The 25,806-nt window shown below is 36.0% G+C and overlaps 2 protein-coding genes across 2 annotated transcripts; one reads left to right on the forward strand and one right to left on the reverse strand.

Moving 5' to 3' along the window:
• Positions 1-1,620: 1,620 nt before the first annotated feature.
• LOC113310127 (kinesin-like protein KIN-14T) lies at positions 1,621-7,216 on the reverse strand. Its single transcript, XM_026558711.1, has 11 exons — positions 6,209-7,216; positions 6,037-6,120; positions 5,692-5,859; positions 5,453-5,559; positions 4,892-5,073; positions 4,621-4,782; positions 4,186-4,401; positions 4,034-4,071; positions 3,801-3,928; positions 2,068-3,529; positions 1,621-1,960 (listed from the first exon to the last, which is right to left on the reverse strand). The coding sequence occupies exons 1-11, from the start codon at positions 6,417-6,419 to the stop codon at positions 1,884-1,886; spliced, it is 2,835 nt and encodes a 944-aa protein (XP_026414496.1). The 5' UTR covers positions 6,420-7,216; the 3' UTR covers positions 1,621-1,883.
• A 682-nt stretch (positions 7,217-7,898) lies between these two features.
• On the forward strand, positions 7,899-12,825 carry LOC113312889. Its single transcript, XM_026561620.1, has 13 exons — positions 7,899-7,930; positions 9,665-9,716; positions 9,846-9,993; positions 10,556-10,756; positions 11,013-11,018; positions 11,128-11,257; positions 11,303-11,620; positions 11,767-11,890; positions 12,078-12,084; positions 12,201-12,312; positions 12,411-12,541; positions 12,623-12,638; positions 12,732-12,825. Exons 1-13 carry the CDS (start codon positions 7,899-7,901, stop codon positions 12,823-12,825), a joined length of 1,371 nt encoding a protein of 456 aa, XP_026417405.1.
• Positions 12,826-25,806: the final 12,981 nt, after the last annotated feature.

Here is a 25,806-nt window from a genome sequence, read left to right on the forward strand (position 1 = left end):
GTCCAGAAAACGGTTGCATAACACGTTACACAACTATTTTTTTCTTAGTATTGGAACCAACAAAAAATAAGGTTGCATAACTTGTCATGCACCTACAATAATTTCCACATAACATGTTATGTAGTCGTGAAAATGGATGCATAACAGGTTATGCATCCCAAAATATGGCTTCATAATGCATTATGCATCGAGAAAATTGTTGCACAATCTTTTATGCATCAAGAAAATATATGCATAACATGATATGCTGTTATGCATCCCAAAATATGGCTGCATAATGCATTATGCATCGAGAAAATTGTTGCACAATCTTTTATGCACCGAGAAAATAGATGCATAGCCTGATATGCATCCGTAAATATGGATGCATACTGCATTATGCATCAATTTTTTTATGTACGCGCTAAAATCAACTAAAACAATGGTTACATAACTTGTTATAGATTCATAACTTTGTTATCCAAATGCATAATTTGTTATGCAGTGGAGAAAATGGTTGCATAATTCGTTATGCGTCTGCAGAATGTGTTATGCATCTTTTTTGGTGGCTGCATAATAGTTATGTATCAAGTTTTCGAAATTTTTTCCTAAAATGATGATCACCTCCGATTTTTTTGTGAAAAATAAAAATTTGATATTCTTATTTGTACTCGTTGCGTAGCTCTCTTAAAAAGATTTCCAACGGTATAAAATTCGTAAAATTCCAAGGCGCGGATTTTTAGATATGTTATATCCAAGTTGCGTTGTCAATTATACCCCTGATGCATAACCCCTCATGCGGATGCATAATCAGTCATACAGACATTTTTAATAATTTTATATAATTATGGGTGTCAAGAAAATAATTATGAGTGTCACGGTACCTAAAATTAATTATGGATCCAACAATAAGAATATTTTTTTTTGGGGCCTGCGCCTAAGTTTCCCAAAATATAATCTCTTTTTTCCTTAAAAAAAAAAAACATTTGAGATAGAGCACATTGGTTTGAGCCCGAAGACGGATGCACAAACTCCCAAAATTTAAGCATTTGCACATCTATTTCTTTGATTTGACAGGCCTGCTATGGGTGGCAATGGGCTCTTTGATTTAGCAGTCCAACTATGGGGTGGCAATGGGCAAACCTGCTCTTTTGCCCATCCCACCATCTGAGCCCTTAAAAGAAAACTCCAAATAGTCCTACCCCTCAGATCAGCCAGCCCTCCCATCTCAACAAAGGCGTCGTTATTCTTAATGTCCAAGTTTTTTTTTACATTTAGAACCCTAAAAGGCTTAGCATCAAAGTAGAGCTCCCACATCACTGTTATTCATACCTACATTCACGGTGGCTGTGCTTCATCTCTTCAATCTGAAATTTAGAGATACGAAGAACTTAAATAGCAATGCTGCTGGCTAACTGGTTGACAAAATGCCTCTAAGGTGATAGGAATGTCTCAAGCGATGTGATGGTTGATGTCAAAACTCCATTATCAACCGACAGGTAACCTTTTGTATGACCTATACAGTATGATTCAACTTAAATCTACATTTTGTTCTTTTCTTGGTTCAATGATGACGTTAGTTCTGTTCTATGCTCAAATTGTTTCCCTTTTGTATGCGTATACCAATATTAGGTGCTGTCGTAGATAACTACTAGAAAGTCTCATTTTATACACATATTTACATGCCATTAGTATAACAGGATACTATGTCCGATTTCCAAGCCTTGATCCAGAACTAAGAATTTAGGATGTAGGTTGTTTCAAAACAGTTTAGTCGGAGAAACGTTCAATTCCAACTGAAGCCAAGTTACAGAAACAAATAAAACAGAGCAAGTATACTTCAAGTTGTCCACCACTGATGCTCCTTTACTGCATTAACCCGTAGAAGAAATCGTGGTCAAATCCTAATGTATGAACCCCCAACCCCAGAAGTGCAATGGCCGTAATACTTGAACTTTCTGTCCGAGAAGGTTAAGTATCCCTGAGAAAAAAAACAATGAAACATAATGTAAGATAATGATACATTATCAAATTAACATTGAATAGTGTCTCAGATAAAATTTTGTTCTCAAAGATTGAAGTATTAACCTGTATTTTCTTGGGATTCAACAGCAGACATGATAGAATCCTCTTGATCTGAATCGTCATTTAGGTTCAAGTTTAGCGCTCCTTGAGATTGCATAGTGTGTAAGCATGCTGTTGAGTCAAGCTCCATGTACGGTGAAAATTTATGCAAATCTTTCTCCACACACTCTTCTCCTGTCATGCTTCGGTCTGAAACGAGGTCTTCAGTCTGGACCATTTGATTGATAACTACTTTTATTTCAAGATCGGTAGTAGCTTCATCGGGAGTTATGGTATTCAAACTTAGATTTTCTAATTCTAATGCACTTTTGGAGACAGGTTCTTTTGAATCTCTATTTCCGTTGATATAATTGTTCTTGTCCATACCAAATGATGTGTTGTACCCACTTCTGTCCTCCACGAACTTATCACCCAAATTTTCTCTGTCTTCTAATGCATGTTCGGTTAACCTTTCTCTTCCTCCACAACAATCTTCATTCTTAATGGATCTATCAAATGAGATATCAAGTGGAGATGTGGGGCTGAACCTATCTTCATTGACAACAAAATCATCCAGTGAACCTGGTATCTTTTTCATCATTTTCAACCTAGAATACAGCGAACTGGTGATTGATTCAGTCACAATATCATCATCAATCACCCCCGTATCTATTATTTTATCAATCTTATCATGGTCGTAGGACTCTTTCGCCGCAAATTCTTGATTATGCATTTCATCTTGGTGTAATATATCTATCTTAGTCTGATCACTGCACCTGTTTTTGACACCTGGGAGTGGAATAGCAAGCACTCTCTTATTCCCACGATTGTAGCTACAAGTAGTCGGCTCATTATTATGTATTTGAAGCCAATTCTCAACTGTGAAGCATTTTGACAAACCAATTCTACTTGCCTTTGTACTTTCGTGCCTGCCATTGCGAGCCTCTGAACGAGCCAAGCCCATCTTAGGTTTTCTCTGTTTTGGCAGAACAACCGTTTTGGTCTCACATTCTGACGTAGTATGACTGTATTCTGTTCCATAATCTGCCAAGCAAGTGGTTCTGGCAATACTGCACTCCGACCCATATTCAGAGGCATCCTTGATTGGAAAGCACAATGACTCGGCACGAGTTGATAAAGGTTTTCTGTTTCTTGTTGAGACTGAGTTTTTCTTATTCAAACCTTTTGTAAAGTCAATGCCTGATCTCCTCTTACTGCAAATAGTTGGCTGCATAAATGTCGGGAGTTGTGATGAGGGAGCTACTGTCTCTTCTTGCTGGATTTTCTTTTCTGTATTATCATTTGTTTCTGGAATTCTATGTAGAGCCTCCAAATGCTCATTGTCAGGTGGCTTGGTCCTTGTCAGTTGCCCAAGTTCTTCATATAACTTCTTGATATCCTCTTTGACATCTTGTCTGTCATTTTCTAGCCGTTTCATCTCCTCCAGAAGCTTGGCCATCATAAGTTCTTTCTTGCCTTGCATGTCCTGGCATTCAATAGCATTCTAATGGTTAGACTAAATCCAATGAGTTTACAAACAGATATGGTTATTAAATCTTCCTTATAACATCAGTTTCAGATGCTTTGATTTAAGATTGTTGACTTGAATAGATATGTTAGGATAAGGGTAAGGAAATTATCCTTTATAATTCCTATGTCCTCGAGTACTTGTGAGTCCAGATTTCATGGTTATGGGTATATATTACATAACTATTAGCAGATTAATCCAAACCAAATGAAGTATATTAGATAATTACAGTTGATTCGTTGCTCCCTAGGTGAATGTTCCTCACTCGTGTGGCGAAACCCAAAGAACATACAGATTCACAAAGATCATCCTCTTTGGGACTGACATGGACAAGCATTAAAGTTCTTGAATCCTCTCCTGTATGCAGAAAAATATATAGAATTAAGTAGCTAGTGTGAAGCTATAATACATGTCCAATCCAGAAAAGAAAACAAACGTGTATCTAAGGAAACCAATAATTACCAAGAGAGTCCTTCAGGACTTGTGTCAGTTTGCTATTCCTGTAAAACATGAAATTTATTCAATTTATGTTTATATTTGTTAATCAAAACAATACTTAAATGATCTGGCATGGGAGTTGAGCAAGTTTGACCACGATTTGTTACTATGAGTACCTGAAAGGAACATGGGGAGTTCTTCTTTGAAGAGCACTAATGACATCTCCGAGCGCTGAGAGAGATAGGTTAATGGCTTTTCCTTCTTCAAACCTTCTTCCCCAAGTCTTTGTTTTTAGCACTCGCTCACTTCCACCAAGATCCACCATCCATATTTTGTTTGTTTCTCTCCTCCTTTCGGTAGCATTGAAAGATGTCAAAGATATGCGAGTCAAGCTGTTTCAACATGGATCCAAATTAAGTCCTCTGATCTGTAGCTCTAAAAATTTCAAAATTCACAACATTTATAGCTTGCAACACCCATTTTGTTTGTGTATACCAGCTTATTAAATTTCGGAGAACAGAATTGAGTCATTTTTAGGGATATTTATTTGAGCTGCTTACTGAATTCTACAGATAAAATTCAGAAATTATGTGCTACGGGAAAGCATTTACCAGTGAGATCTGCTTGAACTTGGATTAGAATTTGTGGAAGCAGTCGATCTGAACCTGCTGCCTAATCCATACAGCTTATTAGCTTGGTTGATATTATTCACTTTAATCTCAACCAGGTTTTCAATCTCAACCCCTCCACATGGATCTGTTTGGATCGAAAGGCTGCAATTGTAGATTATTTTATTGGATCTACTAGTTTTTTGGATCGAAGATTGCATTTTATTAAATAATGCTCAACTGTTTAGTAATAAAATCATATACACATGCGTACCTTTGTGTCATTGAATCCATTGGCTTTCTCATCTGTTGAGGGACGAGCAAATCTCGGAGATGACCCATGTAAATTTCCAACATGCTGAAAGTGATATGAAATGTATGGTTGCTGTCTGCTGCTTGTTTGAACAACTCCTCGATTGCACGCGGCACAACACCAGGACAATCATGATTACCTTCCTAAAATATTTAGACCAACAAATAATGCAGTCAGAAGAGTCTATCAAGAGTTTTATGCGTTACTTACACTGAATAAACTAAGGAATTTTTTATTTTGATACTGATAAAAAACACTGCTCCAGCAGGCAGTTTACTTGGTCATGTAATTCATGTACCTCATTTAGTGTTTAGTCAGTTATATATGTACAATTCTAGTTCCTAGCATGAATAATCTTGGCACACTTGAGTTCTTAGATAATACTTGGTGAAACTCAGTTACGACACATCACATATTTGCACCACCAGTTACTGTTTGTTCTTATATGTTCCCGTGCCAGAAGAGATTCGAGCTTACAAGAATTTTAATTTTTTGAGTGTGCAGCTGAATAAGGATTCTCACCATAGTAAAAGTTTTTCCAGTTCCTGTTTGCCCATATGCAAAGATGCAGGCATTGTAGCCATCCACAGCAGATTTGATCACAGGTTCAACTTCCGAAAAAACTACATCTGAAGGTTTTAAGTGTATTATTAGTTGTTCTTCAAAGTATGTTATAACTTGCATTTATCTGACTTGTGTGTAAAAGAGGAGGAAGGAAACCCTTAAATAATCACATATGTAGAATGTACCAATTCAAGCACCTTGTGATGAGCCAGGGTCGAAAACCTTGTCGAAACTGTACCGCTTACTCTTATTCTCTCCGAGTTTTAGAATCACATTACTCGAATCTAGAGCTACAACTGATTTAGGATTTCCTACTATCTTTTCTTCAATGAGTGGTCTTATACGACAAAATACACGAATATTCCCTGCAGTGCAAGCATTTGTTACTTGTTAGGTTCGCTGACGGAAAATAAACTTTTTTTGTGAAAAGGAATAAAGTTGTTCTTTCATCAGGTTTCCTCAATTTTCCTTCATGAATTCAAGTTTCACATTCTTATAGACAGGTTGGGGAACATATATTCTTTTGACATAAATTGATTTACCTTTTAAGTCTAGAAGTTCATTCAGCGTTTGCTTCCTCTGTATATTCAGTTGGTTTAGCTGAGCATTCAAGACATCAAGATTAGCTGTAAACAGTTAAACAGAACAAATTAAAGTTGTTAAGCAAATAATTAGGTAAGATTATTCTGTTCAGGTTAACATATAGGAATTTACCTTGAATCTCTGTAATAATACAGTCTGCATCACATTCTTGATTCTCAGATGTAGATTTAGTCACAGAAGAAGTAAATGGTTCTTCAGTGGACATGTCTTTGATAATGTTACAAACTGAATCAGCCCAGTTGGAAGTTAATTGCTTCTTCAATCCTAGAAGAGAGTGAATAGACTTGGCTAGGTTCGGAACAGATTTTCTGGACTCCATCATTCCCTTTAACGTAGATAACCCAAGTGAAGAACAACTACTCTTCTCCTTGTAAACAATATCTTGAAACAAATTGATTTTTGCTAGTTGCAACTACTCTTCTCCTTGAAGTAAGACATGCAATTTAGATTTAGAGTTTTACCAAGAACAGTTGAATGAAAAGGTGGTCAGAAAAGGCAAACAGAATTTCTTGTTTAGTAGATCAGAGTGTAAAAAGTGTACACGCATCTAGACAGTTCAAGAAAAATGAAGAAGGAGAATCAGGAGAAAGAGTTCCCAAAATTACAATGCGCAAGGAAATTAGACTATCGCTTTAAAGACACTTAAATCAGATGGATAAGGAAAGATTAACAGAGAGCTCCACCAAACACATGAACTAATGTTTGAGAAGATGAGCTGAGGGTACATTGTACTAATAAAAACAGTGTACAATTTTTTTTTTCACTGTGCATTAGAGCCCCACCAATGTTTATTGCATTTTATGACATGTAAATCAGTAGATGTGAGCTCTCTATCAACCGGTTTGAACTTCCAACTGTTCATAATAAATTGTCAATTTTCAACTCAGTAAACTAGGAGTTTGTATACTATATCACGCAATGTGTTAATTTTCTGTGAGAATGCCAGACTCAATAGAAGAACAGGACATTATAAAAAAAATATTCATTTTAGATTATGTTTGTTTGCGCTGCTTGAAGAAATTTCCGATGAGATATCACCGGTGTAACTCCATCAATGTGAATGGATCTCCCTCTGACAAGATACTGTAACTCTTACTTGAAGGTAGCAAAAGCTTTGAAGGCAAATAACCAAACATCACAATGAGTGGGAGAGAGTAGTAAATGACATGGAAGATGAAATATCATGAACATTGAAGAAAGAGAAATTTCAGGTGACTGTTTCAATCAGTAACTGCCATGATTGAAGCCCACATAGGATAAAAGACTGCAATCAATTAAAACCCTTGTTTTTGTAACCCATGTGAAAGGGTTCGAGAAAAAACAATGACATGTTTTGGAGTTTTTTTTAGTATACTTCTTGGTGGTGTTAATCATGCCGGCTTTTATGATAAGTTTAGCATGTTCTTTAGGAATGATTTATTTGCATTGTTTACTTGATAGGGTGGTAACTTTGGGTTTAACGTCACTCATGCATATATGATTAAATGCTGATCTGTCTAAATTGACACTTCCATGTTGTTGTTGGGGATCTGGTCGGTTGATTCTTTGAGTAGGATTGCAGGTTTCTAAATCAACTATCAGTAACTTGATAAGAACTAATGTTTTTCAAATGTGCAGAATTGCCAAATTTTAAACAGATTTTTGATGTGTTAATTTTTTTCTAGGAGAAACCAATCTTTTTGAAAGACCTTTGGGTCACTTGCATGCTGCTGCAGTACATGCAAATCTACAGTGAAGTGTTGGTGGATGAGATAAGAGGTTCATGAAAGTAAAGGTTTGCAACTTTGCGTTCATATAATGCATGGGTGAAGGAGCTGTTTTTGATTTGACAAGGTGACTGATGTTGAGTCCTAGGAGCAATGAGTTTCTTTAGATCTCACCAATAAATGGTCCCTTATGCTTCTCCCATGAGTATATATACTACTACTGTTTCATTTTTCACTTTATTATTCATCTAAACAACCCTGCATTGCTGCCAGTGGACCTCACATCACTTAAACGACAAATGTTCTACTAATAATTCATTCCAAAATTTAAACAGAATCCAAAGTGCTAAACAACGATACAATATAGTCAATCAATCTCATGGTGTACTCTTGTTCAATCCAAAATTGTTTGCTGACAACCTCTTCCTCATTATTAGAAATTAGAAGCGAGCGATCCTCAAAACATAGTTGTTCTCCTCTATTATTTTCTTTCTCTACTAAATTGTGTGCACTCAAGAAAAACCACATGGCCATGGGCCTTGCAGAACTGGAGAAGCCCCTCCCCACCACATCACTATGCAAAAAAGGTACAATATACTCTTCTGCTTTTGGAAGGAGTATACAAAATTCATAGCATCTTATTTCCAAGCCTTCATTAATTAGAGTATCAGCCATCAACAATATGTTTCTCTTCCCCACTATGATGTTGGAAGGCTGCATTACCATACCTTCTTTAATACTAGGAATTACTGTTTAATCCAAAAAACCCAGGACCGGTTAATGTGTAGTCCACCACCAGAACAAAATTATCCGCTGTTTTTGGACCAGATTTTTATTCTCTACTCCAGCCACGTGCGGTTGAAACAAAGCGTACTTTCAAATATACCTAACATACCCTTCTGCAACTGTATATAATGAAGAAATCAAATTCCGGCTTTGTTTCTTTCCTCTCTTTTTTTCATCTCAGATCCAGTCTCTCGCTTCGCTGCTGCTGCGTTTTGTGTTTCTCGCTCTCTACTGCTGGTAGTGTCTTTCAATTAGGTTCATCTCAGCTTCGAATTAGGTTCATCTCATATTCGAACAAGGTATTTACTTTTAATCATCTTCCTCTGCTGTTGTTCTTGAAATCATGATGAATAATTAGGTTTATTCTGATCCGCTTTCTATCAGAATAATTGTCTATGACGTACATTGTGATCTTTCTTTTATGATTTCAGTTTTATGATGATTTACATTTTTATTTCAGTTTCCGTTCGATTTTTTAAGTATTTTTTTTTTGTGATTTTTGTGTGTTTCAATTAGGTATCTCAGATTCGAATTAGGTTTATCTCAGATTCGAACAAGGTATGTTACTGTAATCACCTTTTCTCTGCTGCTGTTCTGTTTAGTTTCTTTTGTAATCTGATTTTTGTATTTTTATATATAGGTTTGTTTCATTAGACAGATCGTGTAGTAATTTTGTTTTCTCTTTTGATATAGCTGCAGTTCGTTAGCATGCTTTTTGTTGATATGATCATCTGTCTCAAAATATATGGAACATATTTATTCATAGGCACGGTACATATAGATATGTAGTAAAATGTATGTTATTTATCCTACATTTTACATGCCAATACGTACTGCAAATAACATGCTCTCTTTTCATCCTACAGTAGATGTCAATACATATCAAAATGTATAACGCATATCCATTCAGAGACTCAGTACATGTCAATACGTAATGCATAGAACATGTCAATACATATCGAAATGATACAACACATAACCATTCGGAGACTCTTTTTTATACTCAATACATATCAATACGTATATTATCAATACATATCATGTCAAAATGTAACTTTTTGATCATTTTTTACAGGGTTAACATGTCTGACGTTGCTCACGATTCAGATATTGCTTGTTATTCTCATGTATACCATAAGCAATACCACTTTGCATATTTGGTTACATCGTCTTCCACTTTAGAGGATTTGAAATTTTCCATCTGTAATATGTGGAGCTGGTTGACTCCATGTACTATTGTCGTTAACTATGTCCAGAATCAAGTGATAGTTCCTATTCTTGCCGACGTAACGCTCCAGAGCATCGCTGCATTACCTTTTGCAAAGAAATCGGCTTTCTTTGATTTGCATGTGGATGTAATTTCAGCTGGCGCATCTAATTCTTCTAGGCGTATGGAAGTTGACAGTAATGCAGACTTAGTTGTCAGTGCAAAAAACAGTTATTTGAAAGATGGTAAAGAGGTTCCAAATGTGCCTTTTTTCAGATGGTTGGGAGAAGATCTTTGAGGATACAAAATAATTATTCTATGGTGGTGTTGATTCTGTACGTATAGCTTGCCAAAAATACTGCATGAGAACTGGATATGAGGTAAGGAAGTTGAAGAATGACCTAGAGAGATTCACCGTATGCAGCGTGGAAGGTTGTTCATGGAGGCTTCATGCAACTGCCATTGGTAGTTCTATTGATGTTTTTAAGATAAAGGAATATGTTGGGAGGCACACCTGTGGTGGTGGTTATATGTTGAAGAATCCAAAAGTTTCGAGAAAGCTTATGAACAATTTAATTCATGAGCGTTTCAGGCACAACCCTCTCATAAAGCCAGCAGAGATTATAGATTATGTTAAAGTTGGTGGCGGAATCGACATCAATTATCACCACGCATATCATGCACTTGAGTTGTCGCATAAACATATTTTTGGTAATGATGTCAAGTGTTACACTAATCTTGCTTGGTGGGTTAATGCAGTTAGGGAAACAAACTCCGGGTCATATATTGATTTCGACTTCAATGGTGTTACAAAGAGATTCAATAGACTTTTTATTTGCTTTGGAGCTTGTAGAGAGGGCTATAAACTTTATCGTCCGATGATTTTCTGTGATTGTACATTTCTTACTGGGACTTTTAGAGGAGGTCTCATGGAGGCAACATGTCTTAACGACAATCAAGGTAACTGGTTTTTTTATTTTTCATATGGTTTTCTTTTTTTTTTTCCATGGCGACAACATGTCTTAACGGCAACATGTCTTAATATGTAGTGTCTATTTCTGTAACAATACAAGGAAATATAACTAGTATAACTAGTACTGTCTATGCTTTAAAAAAAATCTAAAAACTAGTATAGAAGAAGGACTACATGTTGATATGTACTGGTTGTCAACTAGTATATTACTACATATTGACCTTACTGGTTGTCAATATGTAGTTTCAGGTAAACCATACTGCATGTCAATATGTGGTGTTAGCTTTTCATGTTGATATGTACTGGTTGTTTTCCTTTTAGCAGTTGCTTAATATAAAGAATAATTCCTTTTTTGCAGGTTTTTATCCTCTCGCATATGCATTAGTTTCTGGTGAAACTAATGACAATTGGGAGTGGTTTTTCAAGAATCTGAAGGATGCTTTGGATGATGATCGCCTAATCACTTTTATGACTGGCCGAGGTGAAGGGTTGGTTAAATACATTCCCAAAGTTTTCCTTAATTCTCATTAAAGCTATTGCTACTTCCACTTGGACAAAAGCTTACCTATCACAAAGTTTGACGAAAAGTATAAAGAAGTGACTGATGCTTTCCGAAAGGCAACATATGCGCTTTCTCCTGCAAGATACGAGGAAGCTCTTCAAGAAATGGTAAATTTGGGAAGGCCTTGGGTTACTGACTACTGTCGCAACATTCCAAGGGAAAAGTGGTCCAGTGCGTTCTTCAAGGGCTGTAGGTATGGTCAGACTTCTTCAAGCGTTGCCGAATCATTCAATAATTGGATTAACCGCGAGAAAAAGTTACCCGCGTGTGCGTTCGTTGACAAGATCAGGTTTGCATCAGTTCCCCTAGTCACAGTACAAACTTATATGTAGTGTTAAGATTTTATTAGTTTCTTTTGTAACAGTACAAGCTTGTATGTTTTGTTAATCTACGTATAATGTAGTATAATAGACTTGATGTTTCCTGTCTTTGTAGGCTACATATTATGGAGTTGATGTCAGAACGTCGCGAAGAGAGTGTCTTGATGAACCCAGAACTGCTAACCAATGTGTATCAAGCCTTGCTTGAACTACACATTCAAATTGGCCATCCCTGGAAAGTTAGCTAGTCATATGCTAACCGCTTTGAGGTACATTCTCCAAGGTTAGCATTTATCCTTAATCTCTATCATCTTAATTTTAGTTACTTTTTTCTTTTCTTTTTAAGCAACATGCTCTGTGATGTGATATCCACCCATCTAGTATCTTAGGTGTACTGCAGATAACATATGAATATGTATTGTGTAGATATTCGGTAGATAATATGTTGTGTTTTGTGTGTGAAGTCTCATACGGTAGATCTAGAGAAAAAAACTTGTATTTTCCAACGATGGCGTGTGTATGGTTTTCCATGCTCGCATGCTACTGCAGCTATTACTAGATCTGGAGGAAGGATACTTGATTACGTCGAAGATTACTTCAAAGTTACCTGTTATCGTGAGCTATATTCAATAGCTATTAGACCTGTTCCTAACCACGACAAGTATGTGTCTTTAAAAGTACATTTTGATATTGTTTTTTAAGGAACAATATACTGTTTACATATTAGTGGGTAGTTAAGATTATTTATTTTTCTCATAGGCCTGATGAGTATCACGTAGACGATACCGTTCTCCCACCAGCTGTAATTAGGGCTCCACCAGGCAGGAAAAAGGGAAAGCGTATTAAAAGTACATGGGAGAATAGTAGAAAATCTGTTAAGTGTTCAAACTGTAATTTGAAAACTCATCACAACAAGGCAACATGCACTCTTATCCGTCAGTATGAACTTTCTGAAGAATGATTTGTGACAGGTATGTGTTTCAATCAGTACATATTAAAAATGTCTTGGGGTAGGATGTTACAGTACAATGTATTTTTTTAAGTAAGTAGTGTTTTGATTTCTCTTTTGTTTTATCACAGGCTTGGACGTGCATCAGAAGGTGATACCGATGACATTGCCGTTCTTTCCACCAGTTATTATTTGAAAAGCTCACCACCAGCTATCAACATGTAGTCCTTGTTCTATTCTACTGTTTTTGATTCGTCAATACCAACTGAAATTTGGTTAATAACCGTTTCTTTACAGTACAAACATTATAAGTGTATTGAAATACTGTTTTTGTTGTTTCTTATAACTTTTTTTGGTTTTCAAACATTATAAGTCTATCAATATGTAGTTATATTGATCTTTCGAATAATGAAATATGTTGTTAAGTGTCATTAAGTGTCGAATAATGAAATATGTTGTTAGTTTGTCATTCACCATAAATGAAATAGTGATATTGATCTTACATGTCAGTATCTATCACCAGTATTGTAGTATTACATTACATGTCAGTATTGTAGCGTAAGCATCTTCCACTACATACTGATATGTACTGATTGTAGTGTAACCATACTGATTATTGTAGTGTAACTATCTTCTGGTACATAATGATAGTAGTAGTATATTGATAACAATCTTCCACTACATACTGATATGTACTGATTGTAGTGTAACCATACTGATTATTGTAACAAGAATGCAATCAATACTTACTGATATGTACTGATTGTAGTGTAACCATCTTCCACCACTTACTGATATTGATAACCAGTATGGTTACACTACATACTGACATTTCCATCACTTAAAGCAAATTTAAACCATTACATAAGATTAGTTTAAACTTTATGGTTTCCCAGCTGATTCACCATCTACGGGGGTCGAGGGGGCAGCGCCTTTTCGTATCAACAACACAAAATCACTAATAAGTTAGACAACATAACAAAGTAACACAATTGAAATATCACTACATTAAACTCAACCCAAGTCCAAATTAAAAATCACTAATAAAAGGAAAAGCAATATTTAAGATATGTTTTTGAACATTCTTGAACTCATGAAATGTAACCAAGAATAAAAGTAAAATAGGTAAATATTAATATGTACTGTCAGACTACTTTTAGCAATTAAGACTCTATTGTGTCAGTTTCCAACTGATTTCTGGTGAAGATGCTGTCAGAAATTTGCATGCTAAAGCGACCCTTTTGTTCCGAATCTTCAATTGCACTTCATCATCATCTCCCAAAGGTACTCCCACATATTTGCTTTTCGACTTCATCTTCATAAAATACATCACAAATAGCAGGCAGTCTGGTGATTTTTCTTGTTGAGGTGCTTCACATTCATTGACTACTACATTCTTCAATGTTTCTTTACTGTTCTCTAGCAAGTACATGTTGATAGGTTTGAACATGTAATCTACCATTTTTGTGGCGTTTGGATAACACATTTCTCCCATTCAGCCTTAGAAGAATTGTAGTGGTTGAACACCACTTTTTTCGCAGTCATACTCAAGTAGCGTCCAATGAAGATTGTGATGGCACATTGGTACAAGAATCTTCTTGATACTTTTATCCATCGCCAATATTGGTTTGTAAACAGAATCTTCTGCTCCTCTTTTGAGCTTATCCGGGAATTCGACATTGAATTGAAAACATGGATGTACTTGAATAGTTATATCTAATTATGTGTTATGCAATATAGATATGTAGTGTACCTATTCCTACATAAAACACAACAACATTGCAAGTACCTATTCCTACATACTTTAATATGAATATGTACCATGTAGATATGCACTGTAAGATAACAAGTTACCCGAGCGGACGGATCCAGATGCAAGACAGGTAAGTATTTTCTGTTTATTTTGTGCATCGGCTGCTCTTTCTGAAACTTGTTGTTAAGCTTGTATTGTCTGTAGTTGAGAAGATCTTGCTCTAAAGAATCGTTATGTACCAAGTCCTCAACTGTAGTTCCACTAACACAAAGACCACCTTCTCCCGTTTTCCAAGCAATTGAGCTGGAAAATAACGACGTAAAGGTTAGTATTCTTGTGTAACAGAACATATTGATATGTTCCCAAGCATAATATACCAATATGTATGGATATCAAAAGTACATATCAATATGTAATAGATATGGATATCAATTTTTTTTTATGTCAATATGTATTGCCCACTACGAATATAACAGTACACGAAAATTACTACTCACCTAAGAAAGTCTGCATTCTCGAAGAATGTGGAAAGGATAGTCTATTGATCATCCTTCAAGTCATTATAGAATGACGATTTATTCAGTTTCCGGAACACCTTGCGGCGCAATTTAAGCTTTTTGTTCTTCTTTAATGGTATTGCTTCTGTTCCTCCAGCTTTCGGCTTCTTAGGTTCTTCATATGATGTAGAGAACTTACTTCCACTTTCGTAAATATCATCTTTCTTCTTTGTATGATGGGAACGAGTAACGGGTCTAGTAGGTGTTCGCTGCTGCTTTTCGGGCCTTGTGACGAGCTTTTTGTTCACTGCTACCTTTTTTTGTTTCTGGCTTGGGGTGATTGGTTCCTGCATTTTTAATCAACATAAAAAAAATGTAATGTAAGAACACAACAGAGCTGATGATTAACATTAAGTACACGAAGTATGCACAAAATAACATTTAGTACATATCGTTCACCTGTGATGGAACCTCCAAAACATCTTGTGATGGAACCTCCAAAGTATCTTGTGAACCTTTTGATGGGATGTTTTATTGTTGCTTAGTTGTAACTTCACCTGCATCTTTCGGTTCACTGGGTTCTTGTTGCTCAGTTGTATCTTGTGGAAATTCTACAGGTTGCAAATCTCTTCCAAATAAATTATCAAATTGTTGTCGTATATCAATACCAAAAAGACCACCGTTTTGATCTGGAAGGAGGCCTGCATACTCTTCGACGTAAATTCCAAAGCCGGAGTTTGCCATGTCTAACTAATCTCTGATAGCGAGCTGTTCGATGTGTTCCAAACTCGACATCTCACTAAACAAAGGTACATCCATGAGATAAAGACCTCCCGCCGTCGATGCAGTGTTATAGTCTTCAGATTTCTGGGACATAATTTCAACTATATCCTTTGTTTGTTGTATAATAGTAAGCAACTCCGTTACTGCTACCTGCTTAACTTCAAGTGGATCAGTCTGCAAAAAACAATTGAAACTGTCAACATTAAATCTACTTACATATGTATTGTTATGTAACATGCTATGTAGCAGTACATAGCAATATTTAATGGTAGATACCACTACAAGAATGTAAGTATCTACTTTGATATAGTAAAAAGTGAACATTAAAATCAAACTTAGACTGCATACTACTTACTTGTGTGTTCTCTTTGCTATTTTTCACTTGTACCTCTTTGACTTTTTGCTTCAAATTAGACTTAGCCCAGCTTCTAACCTCAGAACGCTGAACTTCAACATCACGGAACTTCAATACTGCAGGTGTTGTTGACAATTCAACTTCAAAGGTGGCATTAACATTTGTTTGATATTTCGGTGTTGACAAACCAACTTCAGCAGAGGTGACATTAACATCTGTTTGATCTTCCGGAGAAACTTTCATTTCGACCTCAACTGTTGGGTCCACATTCAAATCTTCATTGGGATTGCTTTGAGTAGGTGTACATCCCAAGCTAACATAATCTTCATGGCCGGCTTCTCTCTGCAAAGGGAAAGATTTCAAGTAAATTTCATGCAACATCAACTCAAGCTTTGAAGCGTCAACCGTTTCGCCCTCTTGCTGCATTGTGTTGACTTCGCTCCATTTTTCAGATATTGTACTCCTCAAATCATCGTATTTTATCTTCCAATCCTCTCCCCCAAATACCGAGTCATCATCTTCCTTCTCTTCTTCCATTGTACTTCCATTTTCTTCTTCTTTCTCTTCTTCCGATTCAGAATTGTCATCTTCTTCACTGGAAGTTTCAGTATTTTCTTCCTCTTGAATCCTTCTTGAGATACGATTAAGAATTTGTTTTTTATGGTTTGTGATCTCGTCTTTGAATTCATCATGGAACTGGTACAGATCAAGAATGTAAAAAGCAACTACATATTAGATAGTACCAACAGAAATATATTTCTTCTCTATGACAACTACATATTAGATACCTATTGATATGTATCACCGCATATTCAATGCTAATAACTACATACTGGCACAACATATTCAATGCCATTAACTACATACTGGCACTACATTAAGGAAGAACATATTGATATGTATCACCACATATTTGATGCTAATAACTACATACTGGCACAACATATTGATATGCTAATAACTACATATTGATATGTATCACTACATATTCAATGCAAATAACTACATACTGGCACAACAAAGTAACACAATGCAAATATCACTACATATGAATATGTAAAACTACATGTACTTATCAATATGTATTTTTTTTCGACAAAATATGTACTGCAAGTTTACCTCATACTCAGAAATATTAATATCCTTTAGGAACTCAATACATTTCTTTGTATGATTCCATCTAGCCACTCTTGGCACATACATTCCTTCAGGTTCTGTCACTATAGGCTCGGGTTGCACCAAATGGGTATGCTCCGCAAACCATGGCTGCAAGTATTGATATACAATGTTAGATATACTATCAAAATGTAGAAAACACACAAAACAAAAGAGTATAAAGTAGAGAAAATCTTACCAACAAATAAACAGCACAGCCATTAGTGTGTTCTACGGTTTCCTCATTTTCATTCAGCTCTCGCTCTAAATGAGAATGAATAAGGTCAGGCCATGAAATATTCTTGGCCTTCTCAAGATCAAGTACGAAACCAATATATTTTTCAGTCAAAGCGTTTGCATCATTTTTTGTGAAAAATAATGAAATGCACATAAATAGGCAGATAAGCCTAACAAGATCTTCGACATCTTCCTCGTCTTCCTCAGATTATTGAGAATCTTCATGTGATTGATCATCCACGCTTTGCAGAGAATCTTTATCAGATTTTACATTAATTGGTGTTCTTTTAAGGATTTTCAAGATTGACTTCACAATCATTGGCCTAGTCACTTTATCACGAGCTTTCATCCCAGCAGGAAAAGTCCTTTTGAAGAATTTAGTTTCACGCCATCCACTTTTTTTATTGACCAATGTAAGCCTTAAATCATGATACTGACTATTTGGAGTTCTTGGCATCCCATAAACAAGTGCCATTTCTTCTGGTGTGGATACCAGCTCATGCGGTGTGCCGTGCCTTACAAAGCAAAATGTAAGCTTGTTTGGATCTTGACCTCTCACGTAACAGTGTAACATTTTGGTCATTGCATTTTCAAGCTTCAACCAATGTTCTAAATCAAATTTTGTGAACCAGAACATTAGGAACATGTTCCCATATGATGCTTCAGCGATCAGCTGCAGCTGCAAGTTACTCAACTTAAGTTTTTCTGTGGTCTTAATAGTCTTCACAAGCCTATACAAGCCCCTGAAACCGGATCGGTATAAACTTCGTGGTTTTCCAGCTGATTTCTTACGCTTATTACCACCTACACAATAACAAAAATCTAAAACCATTCCACAACATATCGATATACCATATCAATATGTAGTTATAACATCAATATGCAGTTATAATATCTACCATGTACTTGAAACAACTACATGCTGATATGGTACATATCAGATACCACTACATACTGGTATTATAACTACATACCGATAATTATAATATCTACTACATATTTTATGCGGTAATATATAGTTGTACCACCATGTACTTAAAACATCACTACATATTCATAAAACAAACACAACAATGCATCACTACATATTCGTAAACAAATACAACTATGCCATATGTATCACCCCCTCGTTATTAAAAATTAATTTGGTTTTAACACTATGCACACTACATATTATTAATACGCTTTTTGTAATATGTGGTTGTACTACATACATTCTTTCAGGGGTACATTTTCTTTCCCCCTTTTGCTTTCCCCTTTGCTTTTGGTGAAGGAGTAGCAGCTCTCAGGACAAGTGCTTTGTTTCCCTTTGCTTGCGGTGAAAGAGTAGCAGCCTTTGTCGCCTTTTTTGCTTTTGTTTTAGTAGTAGCCGCTGCTGCTTTTCTTTTGCTTTTTGCTTTAGGAGTAGCTGATGCTGTTTTTCTTTTGGTTTTTGCTGTTGTAAACCAAAAACAGCATCAAAACAAATATCCTACATATTGATATGTAGTGTCCAACAATATCAAAATATAAAAGGGTTTTTATATCGGTTTTTCCACATGAGAATCTACCAACACTACATACTGGTATGTAGTACCATCTTGTGTCATTTGCTAATGTAACCCAAAAGTAACACTACAGACTGGTATGTATTCAACAATTTGTCTAAAAGTATCAATACATACCACAAGTTTGCACATGCAGAGTTGTTTACAGGTATGAATAGAACATATTAGTATGTACTTGAATATTTACCTTTTTCCAGGATTACATTTGATTCTTTGGCTGCTGGGGAAGGAGTATCATCGTTTTCATTCGTTTTTGTTGACGAAGGAGTGACAGATTGAGAAGATTTTGACATACTTCTTGTTGTTGGTGAATTCGTAGCGTTTTTTTCTTTGATTTTTGTTGTTGGTGAATCAACGGCAGTTTTCTTTCTTGTTTTTTCCAGTGAAGGAGATTCTTTTACAATTACTTCTCTAATTGTTCGTTTAATTTCTCTTTTCGCAACTATTTTTTTTCAGATTTAAATTTTCTGGAACGGATTAGGGTTGCTGAAAACGGATCTAGGGTAACGCTGAAGAAGATTTGATTGCAGTTTTTGGTTCTTGATCGTTTTTAGAGACGATTAAGCATGGGGTTTAGTTTGATTTTGCTGTTGGTGCTGTTGATTGAGAAGAATGAAGAAGGAGTTGTAGTCGGTTTTTATGAAGAAGGAAGAAGAATAAAGAAGTGGGAGGAGACAGTTAACTTCACGCGTGAGTGGTGATGGTAAGATAGTAATTTCATATACTTTTAAACCTTTTTGGACTACCGGATAAAACTTTTATCCCGCTGGACTAGCCAATAACCCGGATCTGGTTTAGTGGACTAAACAACAAATTTCTCTCTTTAATAAGACTAGGAAAAACCAAGTGGTCTGGCCTTGTTTAGTACACATATAAATTGGGAGTCGGATTCTACGACTACCTCTCGGAGGTTCAGGTTACCAGCAAGCTGTAAAGCACATACCTATGCAAATGTTGTTGGTTTTCTTGAAGATATGTCTGGGAATCTGGGATACTCCTAAGCGCTCCTCTAACTCTGGAGAACCCGTATCTTAAGTTGACCGCCCATCAACATTTAGTATAACATAACCTGCAGTAGGATGATTTCCCACCTGACACTCAGCTTTAGAAGATTGCTATCTTAACAACTAGCTCACAGTTGAACCGGCTTTATTCAAATCATGTCTTTTTTTTCTCTCTCAATTTCTCTCCTGTTTTACAACTTTTTTATTTTAATTCAGTACGTAGCTTGCTTTTAGATTTGTGAACATTAAGGTGGAAAAGGTGAATCCTGTAAATGAAACGCACACGACAATCCATATAAATTCGCTCAACAGCTTAGGGCAGGTCCTTTTAAGTAACAGATCAATCAACTGTGATTAGATAGACTGAGGAAATTGCAATGGACCATTTATCAAATATTGTACTCTTCATAGTAATCCCAAAGTAAACTTCGGGTGACAATTATTACGTCCCTACAACTCTGTTTGGATCTTTTCAAGCCACATGGCACGTGTCTGTGATAATCTAGCAAGGTTTTTTCAAGACAGCTGTCGGGACCCGTTCTGGATCAAGTAGTCGGCCGAAGTAAATGGACTGATCCTTTGTGATCACCCAATGGCAATGGTGTAAGAGCGTGCACAAGCAAACCAAAAACCAAAACCAAAGCCAAACTAAAAACTATTTTTATTTATATGTGTGCTAAACAAGGGCCTGAATGGGATGGATTTTAAACGAAGGCCTGAATGGGATGGATTAAACGTAGGCCTGAATGGGATGAATTTTAAATGTACGCCTCAACTTCAAACCATTATTATACTTGCTCCCCATTTCAAATGGTTATTATACCTACTGAATTTTAAATGTACGCCTCAACTTCAAACCATTATTATACTTGCTCCCCATTTCAAATGGTTATTATACCTACTCCTAGTATCAGACGCACTTTTAATCTTCGCTCAACCAAATATAGTTTTATTTTGGATTTCAAACAAAATTTATTCTGAAACTTCCCACTATATTTAGTTTTGCTCCATTCGATTGTGATTAGGTTTTCAACCAAACTTAGTTTTGGTCCATCTTTTACTCGTCCATTGTGGACTCTCTAAGGTGAAAGCTAAATTTAAAAACCAAATTTACCCATAGATTTAGCTATAGCAATTAACAAATCAATGCTGAGAGAGAGAGATTTCTTGACTTTGGCCGAGCGATTTTGACCAAACATCAAGACTAAAATTTCTTCGTCGTTTCTATCTTAATTTCAATCTTCTTTCTTCATATAGGTTTCTTCTGATTTTATGAGTGCAATCTATTGGTGATGATGTTATCGCAGGTTAATTTTTCTATATCGTCTTCCTCTCAGGGGATAGAGGGTGATGATTTGGGAGTTTTTTTCTAGGTCTGATGCTGCTCGAAATGGATCTGATGAAGATTTTTGATTCCTCCTGGGTTTGAGAAATTTCCATCTACTAGTCTTGTTTCAATCTTGGGCTTCAACTTTGTTCCCGAAGAAGATGGATATGTATCCTGAAGCTACGATGAAGTTTTTTTCTCCTCAATTGGTTGATGGTGAAAGGATTACTCCGGTTTCTTCATCTATGTATGAAAAGGAGATCCGTAGGTGTGAGGGTTTGGTTGCAGAGTGTTTGTAGGTAGGAGTTTATCTTATTATGTGGTTCGTAATGCTGTCTCTAAGGCTTGGAAACCTAAAGGTAACTTTCAGTTAACCATTAATGGTGATAGTATGTTTTTATTTGTGTTTGATAATGAAGAAGACCGAATGAAAAAGTCAAAAAAGCTATTTTTGAATGGAAAAATCTAGATTCAAGTATATTTCTTCTCAGGTTTTTCAAGCAAAAGAGATGATAGATTCTGCTCAGAAATTACTTCAAAGTGAACTTTTAAACCAGGATTTAGCTAGAAGAGAGAGACAATATGTTAATGAGCATGCAAAGTTGAGAAGATATGAAGAGGCTGGAGCTAAATAAAAGTCAAGAGTGAAGTGGTTGAACTTGGAAGATTCAAATGTTTCGTTCTATAAAGACATAACTAAGGAATGTGTGGATTTTTATACTGATCTTTTTGATTATTTCCCCAGATTCAGTTCCTACTGATGATTGTTTTGAGGATGTGGTTATCTAGAGTTGTCTTAATCAGGATGATGTTCCGGATTTGATAAAAGAAGTTTCCAGGGAGGAGGTGATGGTAACTCTTTCCTCTATTGGTTCTTGTAAATCTCCAGGACCGGATGGCTTCTCTATCCGTTTCTTCAAAGCTTGCTGGGATTTTGTTGGTGATGAGTTTGTTGCGGCTATTCATAATTTCTTCGCTAAGTCAAGGATGCTTAAAGACGTAAATAGTACTTTCATTACCCTCATAGCTAAAAAAGATAACCCATCTGTTGTGGATGATTATCGCCCTATTTCTAAAAGGAGTCTTCGTCAAGGGTTCCATCTGTCCCCGTATCTCTTTGTTTTGGTTATGGAGATTTTCAGTACTTATTTACTTCCTCAAGTTCAAATAAGGAAATTTGGACTTCATCCTAGATGTAAGATTACTTAGTTAACCCATCTTTGTTTCGCTGATGACTTGCTAGTATTTTTCAAAGGAGATGTTCTTTCGGCCGAGAGTCTTAATAATTCTCTTATCAAGTTTAATAAGTGCGCTGGTTTGGTTATGAATTCTCAAAATACTTATGTTTTTTCTTCTGTTGTGGATGACATCTTGTTAGCCGAATCTTGCAAGTCTTGGGTCATTCTAGGTGTCCCACTTATTTCTACTAGACTGTCCTATAAGGACTGCCTCCCTCACATTGATAAAGTTGTGGCTAGGATCAGGACTTGGAAAACAAAATTTTTAACTTTTGATGTTAGACTTATTCTTCTTAAATTTGTGCTTAGTTGTATGAATTTCTTTTGTGCGTCTTTTTTTGTACTTCTTAAAAGAGCAATTAAAGAGTTGAATTCTAAGTTCAAAGGATTTTTTTGGGATGGTCCTGAGATGGGGAGATATCATTGTCCAGTGGGTTGGTCTTATGTTTTCCATACTTTTGAGGAAGGTGGTTTAAGTGTTAAGGATTTGGAAGTCACTAACACAAGAGCCAATATGCGACACGTTTGGGACTTAGTACCTGAGAAGCGTACCATATGGAAAAAATGGATAAAGAGCAACCTGATTAAAGATCAAGATTTCTGGGCTCTTAGAGCTCCTCAAAATTCTTCATGGTGGAGGAGGCGAATCTTAGATCATAGAAAGTTAACTAGACAGTTTATTGGAGTAGTTGTGGGTAATGGCTCTTCTGTGAACTTCACTTCTGATAATTGGAAACCAAAGGGTACAGTTGATACTTGGATTAATCCTGAGGTCTTAGTCTCTCTTGGTGTTACTATTCATAACAAAGTAGTTGATTTTGTTGATAATGGTGAGTGGGTTTTTCCAGATAGTATGTATGCTAGGGTGGTTGAGGCTATCCAACAACTGTCTTATGATGAATTCAATGAAGAGGATGAGCATCAGTTTATTTGGAGACCGAGCAAAACTAGGAAAGTTTTCCAAAGGAATATGTATCGTTCTGTTCCTTCTCACAATCCCGCACCTTCTTGGAATGGTTTGGTTTGGTTTAAACACCATATTCCTAGACATTCATTTATATTATGCCCTGCTTTGCATAAAAAATGAAGACTAGATCTAAACTTCTCAGTTGGGGGGCGATTCAAGATGATGCTTGTATTATGTGTGCGTCTGGTCATGAGACAGAGAACCATTTATTTCATGATTTTCCTTTTGCTTCTATCATTTGGAGAGGATTGTTGCTCAAGATGGGGTATGTTAAGGAGCTAGAAAGCACTTGGGATGAGGTGGTTCATTGGTGTGTTGGTGCTTTTAAAGTTCGACTCGTATGGAAGTCATTAAGAAACTTGTTCTCAATGCTTATATTTTTACCACTTATGGAATGACAGAAACCACATAATTTTTAGCTCTCAGTTTAATTTTGTTGAGCAAGTTAGTTTTCTTATTGTCAAAGAAGTGAGATTCAAAATGTTCGTAGCCATTCATAAAGAGGAAGACAACCCTAATTCCATGTGGTTTATGCAGAGATGGAAATTGATTGTTTTTTTGTGCTTCCTGAAGTTATCAGTTGTACTTGACAAGGGACTGCTGAGTATGATATTATGAATAACTCAGATGGCTCTTTAAAAGAGGAGTCTGGTGGTTTTGGAGCTCTCTTGAAAACACCTGGAGGTGATGTGGTTGTTGTATCCAATAGAGGTAGTAGTCATCATATTTCAGTTCTTTTTCATGAACTTCAGGGAGCTGAGCTGGGTTTGAAAATGGATTGGAAGGAGAATGTTCATATAATGCATATTTTCATTGATTATATGTTAATTTATAACTTACTGGTCAATCCAGACTTGCAGCCGCCATGGAATGTTTTGCAGATTTGGAGAAGGATAAAGGCTTTGAAGAAGAAGTTTACTGTCTAGAAAGTTTCTCATTGTTATAGAGAGACAAATCAGGCTGCAGATCATTTGGATGGACTACATTCTATGGGAAAATGGGTGGAATTAAGAGTTGATGAGTCTAGCAGTGATTTTAGAGAAATCCTAGCTGCTGATAAATCGCAGAAAGTGTTTCTGAGAAAGAAGTGTGAATAATTGTTAGTTGAATTTTTTTATTTATTTATGTGTTTCTTGGTTTTGTTTTGTTTTGTTGGTTTGGGTCTCCTTAACCCATTTGATCTTGTCAATTTTTTTTTGTCAATGCTCGTAATGGGGATTTGTTTTTTACTCTACGGATTCCATCTCAAGAGGAGTTTCACATTAGGCTAATTATGAGATTAAGCTGAGCCCCACCAATAGTCCGTCTATAAAATCAAGCCCAATTATAATTGTGAGGCTCTCTAAGATTGAAACCTTTGACAGGCTTAATCTCATATCTTTCCTGGTTGTGAAAACTACAGCCACACCCATTCTTACACTTTTTTCTAATGTGAAACCCACGCCCACAAAAGCTCACGGGTGCACCCAAAATCGGCGTGAAAATTAGGCGCAGGTCCAGAGTTTTCAAAATTCCTTTTTTTTCTTTTTTATTTCCCAGTTTAGCCTCAGTTTCAGAGATTTAGTTTCAGAGATTCAGTTTCTGAGAGATTGAGAAGGAGATAAAATAGGAGTGAGAGCTGAGAGATTGAATTATCGAGAGCTGAGAAGGAGCTGATTGAGAGATTGAATTTACTCAGCAAAGATAATTCAAGCTTTAACCTCACTTGTTCTGATCGAGAGATTGGTTATCGAGGGATTGATTATCGAGAGATTGAGAAGGAGGTAGAATAGGATCGAGAGCTGAGAAGGAGCTGATTGAGAGATTTGATTTACTCAGCAAAGATAATTTGAAATTCAAGCTTCAGGATCGTTCGTTTTCATGACAATCTTGATTCTGATTTTTGTTTAATCTTGATTCGATTCTATGTTTTAGTTTCTGTAAGATTATGATCTGTTATTTTAGGTTTTCGAAGGTTAATTTAGGTTTTCAAATCGTTTTTTAGATCTTTTAAGCTTGTTTTTGAATTTTTGTTTATTTTCTAGGTTTTGAAATTGTTACGATCAATGTATATCTTTTCAATTCAATTTTTTTGTTTCGATTTCATGTTCCGATGTTGATATACCAATTTACTAGGATTTTCTTCCGTTATAGTCTATTTTTTATTTGATTGGTTTTCAACTCCTATTTTTGATCTGTTTTCTGTTAAGTTAATGTAGATGTTATTGATTTTGATATCCGGTTGATTTGTGATCTGATTATGGTTAATGTAGATTGTCTTTGCTGTTGTTGATTAGATCTTTTAATTTTGAGTAAGAAAAGCAATATGCAGGATAGATATGTTTGATTTTTTCTCTTTTGTGT

The sequence above is a fragment of the Papaver somniferum genome, chromosome 9 (genome assembly GCF_003573695.1).
Source record: "Papaver somniferum cultivar HN1 chromosome 9, ASM357369v1, whole genome shotgun sequence".
Taxonomy (NCBI): Eukaryota; Viridiplantae; Streptophyta; class Magnoliopsida; order Ranunculales; family Papaveraceae; genus Papaver; species Papaver somniferum.

What these genes read in the sequence shown, in the direction of transcription:
- LOC113310127 (XM_026558711.1), bottom strand. Translation starts at nt 6,419, where the DNA reads ATGATGGAGTCCAGAAAATCTGTTCCGAACCTAGCCAAGTCTATTCAC. An exon ending in AGTCCTGAAGGACTCTCTTG is followed by an intron (nt 3,929 to 4,033) that starts GTAATTATTGGT and finishes TTCTGCATACAG; the next exon opens with GAGAGGATTCAAGAACTTTA. An exon ending in TGAATCCCAAGAAAATACAG is followed by an intron (nt 1,961 to 2,067) that starts GTTAATACTTCA and finishes TTTTTTTCTCAG; the next exon opens with GGATACTTAACCTTCTCGGA.
- LOC113312889 (XM_026561620.1), top strand. Translation starts at nt 7,899, where the DNA reads ATGGGTGAAGGAGCTGTTTTTGATTTGACAAG. An exon ending in TAGGCGTATGGAAGTTGACA is followed by an intron (nt 9,994 to 10,555) that starts GTAATGCAGACT and finishes GGGTTAATGCAG; the next exon opens with TTAGGGAAACAAACTCCGGG. An exon ending in ATGACTGGCCGAGGTGAAGG is followed by an intron (nt 11,258 to 11,302) that starts GTTGGTTAAATA and finishes TTCTCATTAAAG; the next exon opens with CTATTGCTACTTCCACTTGG.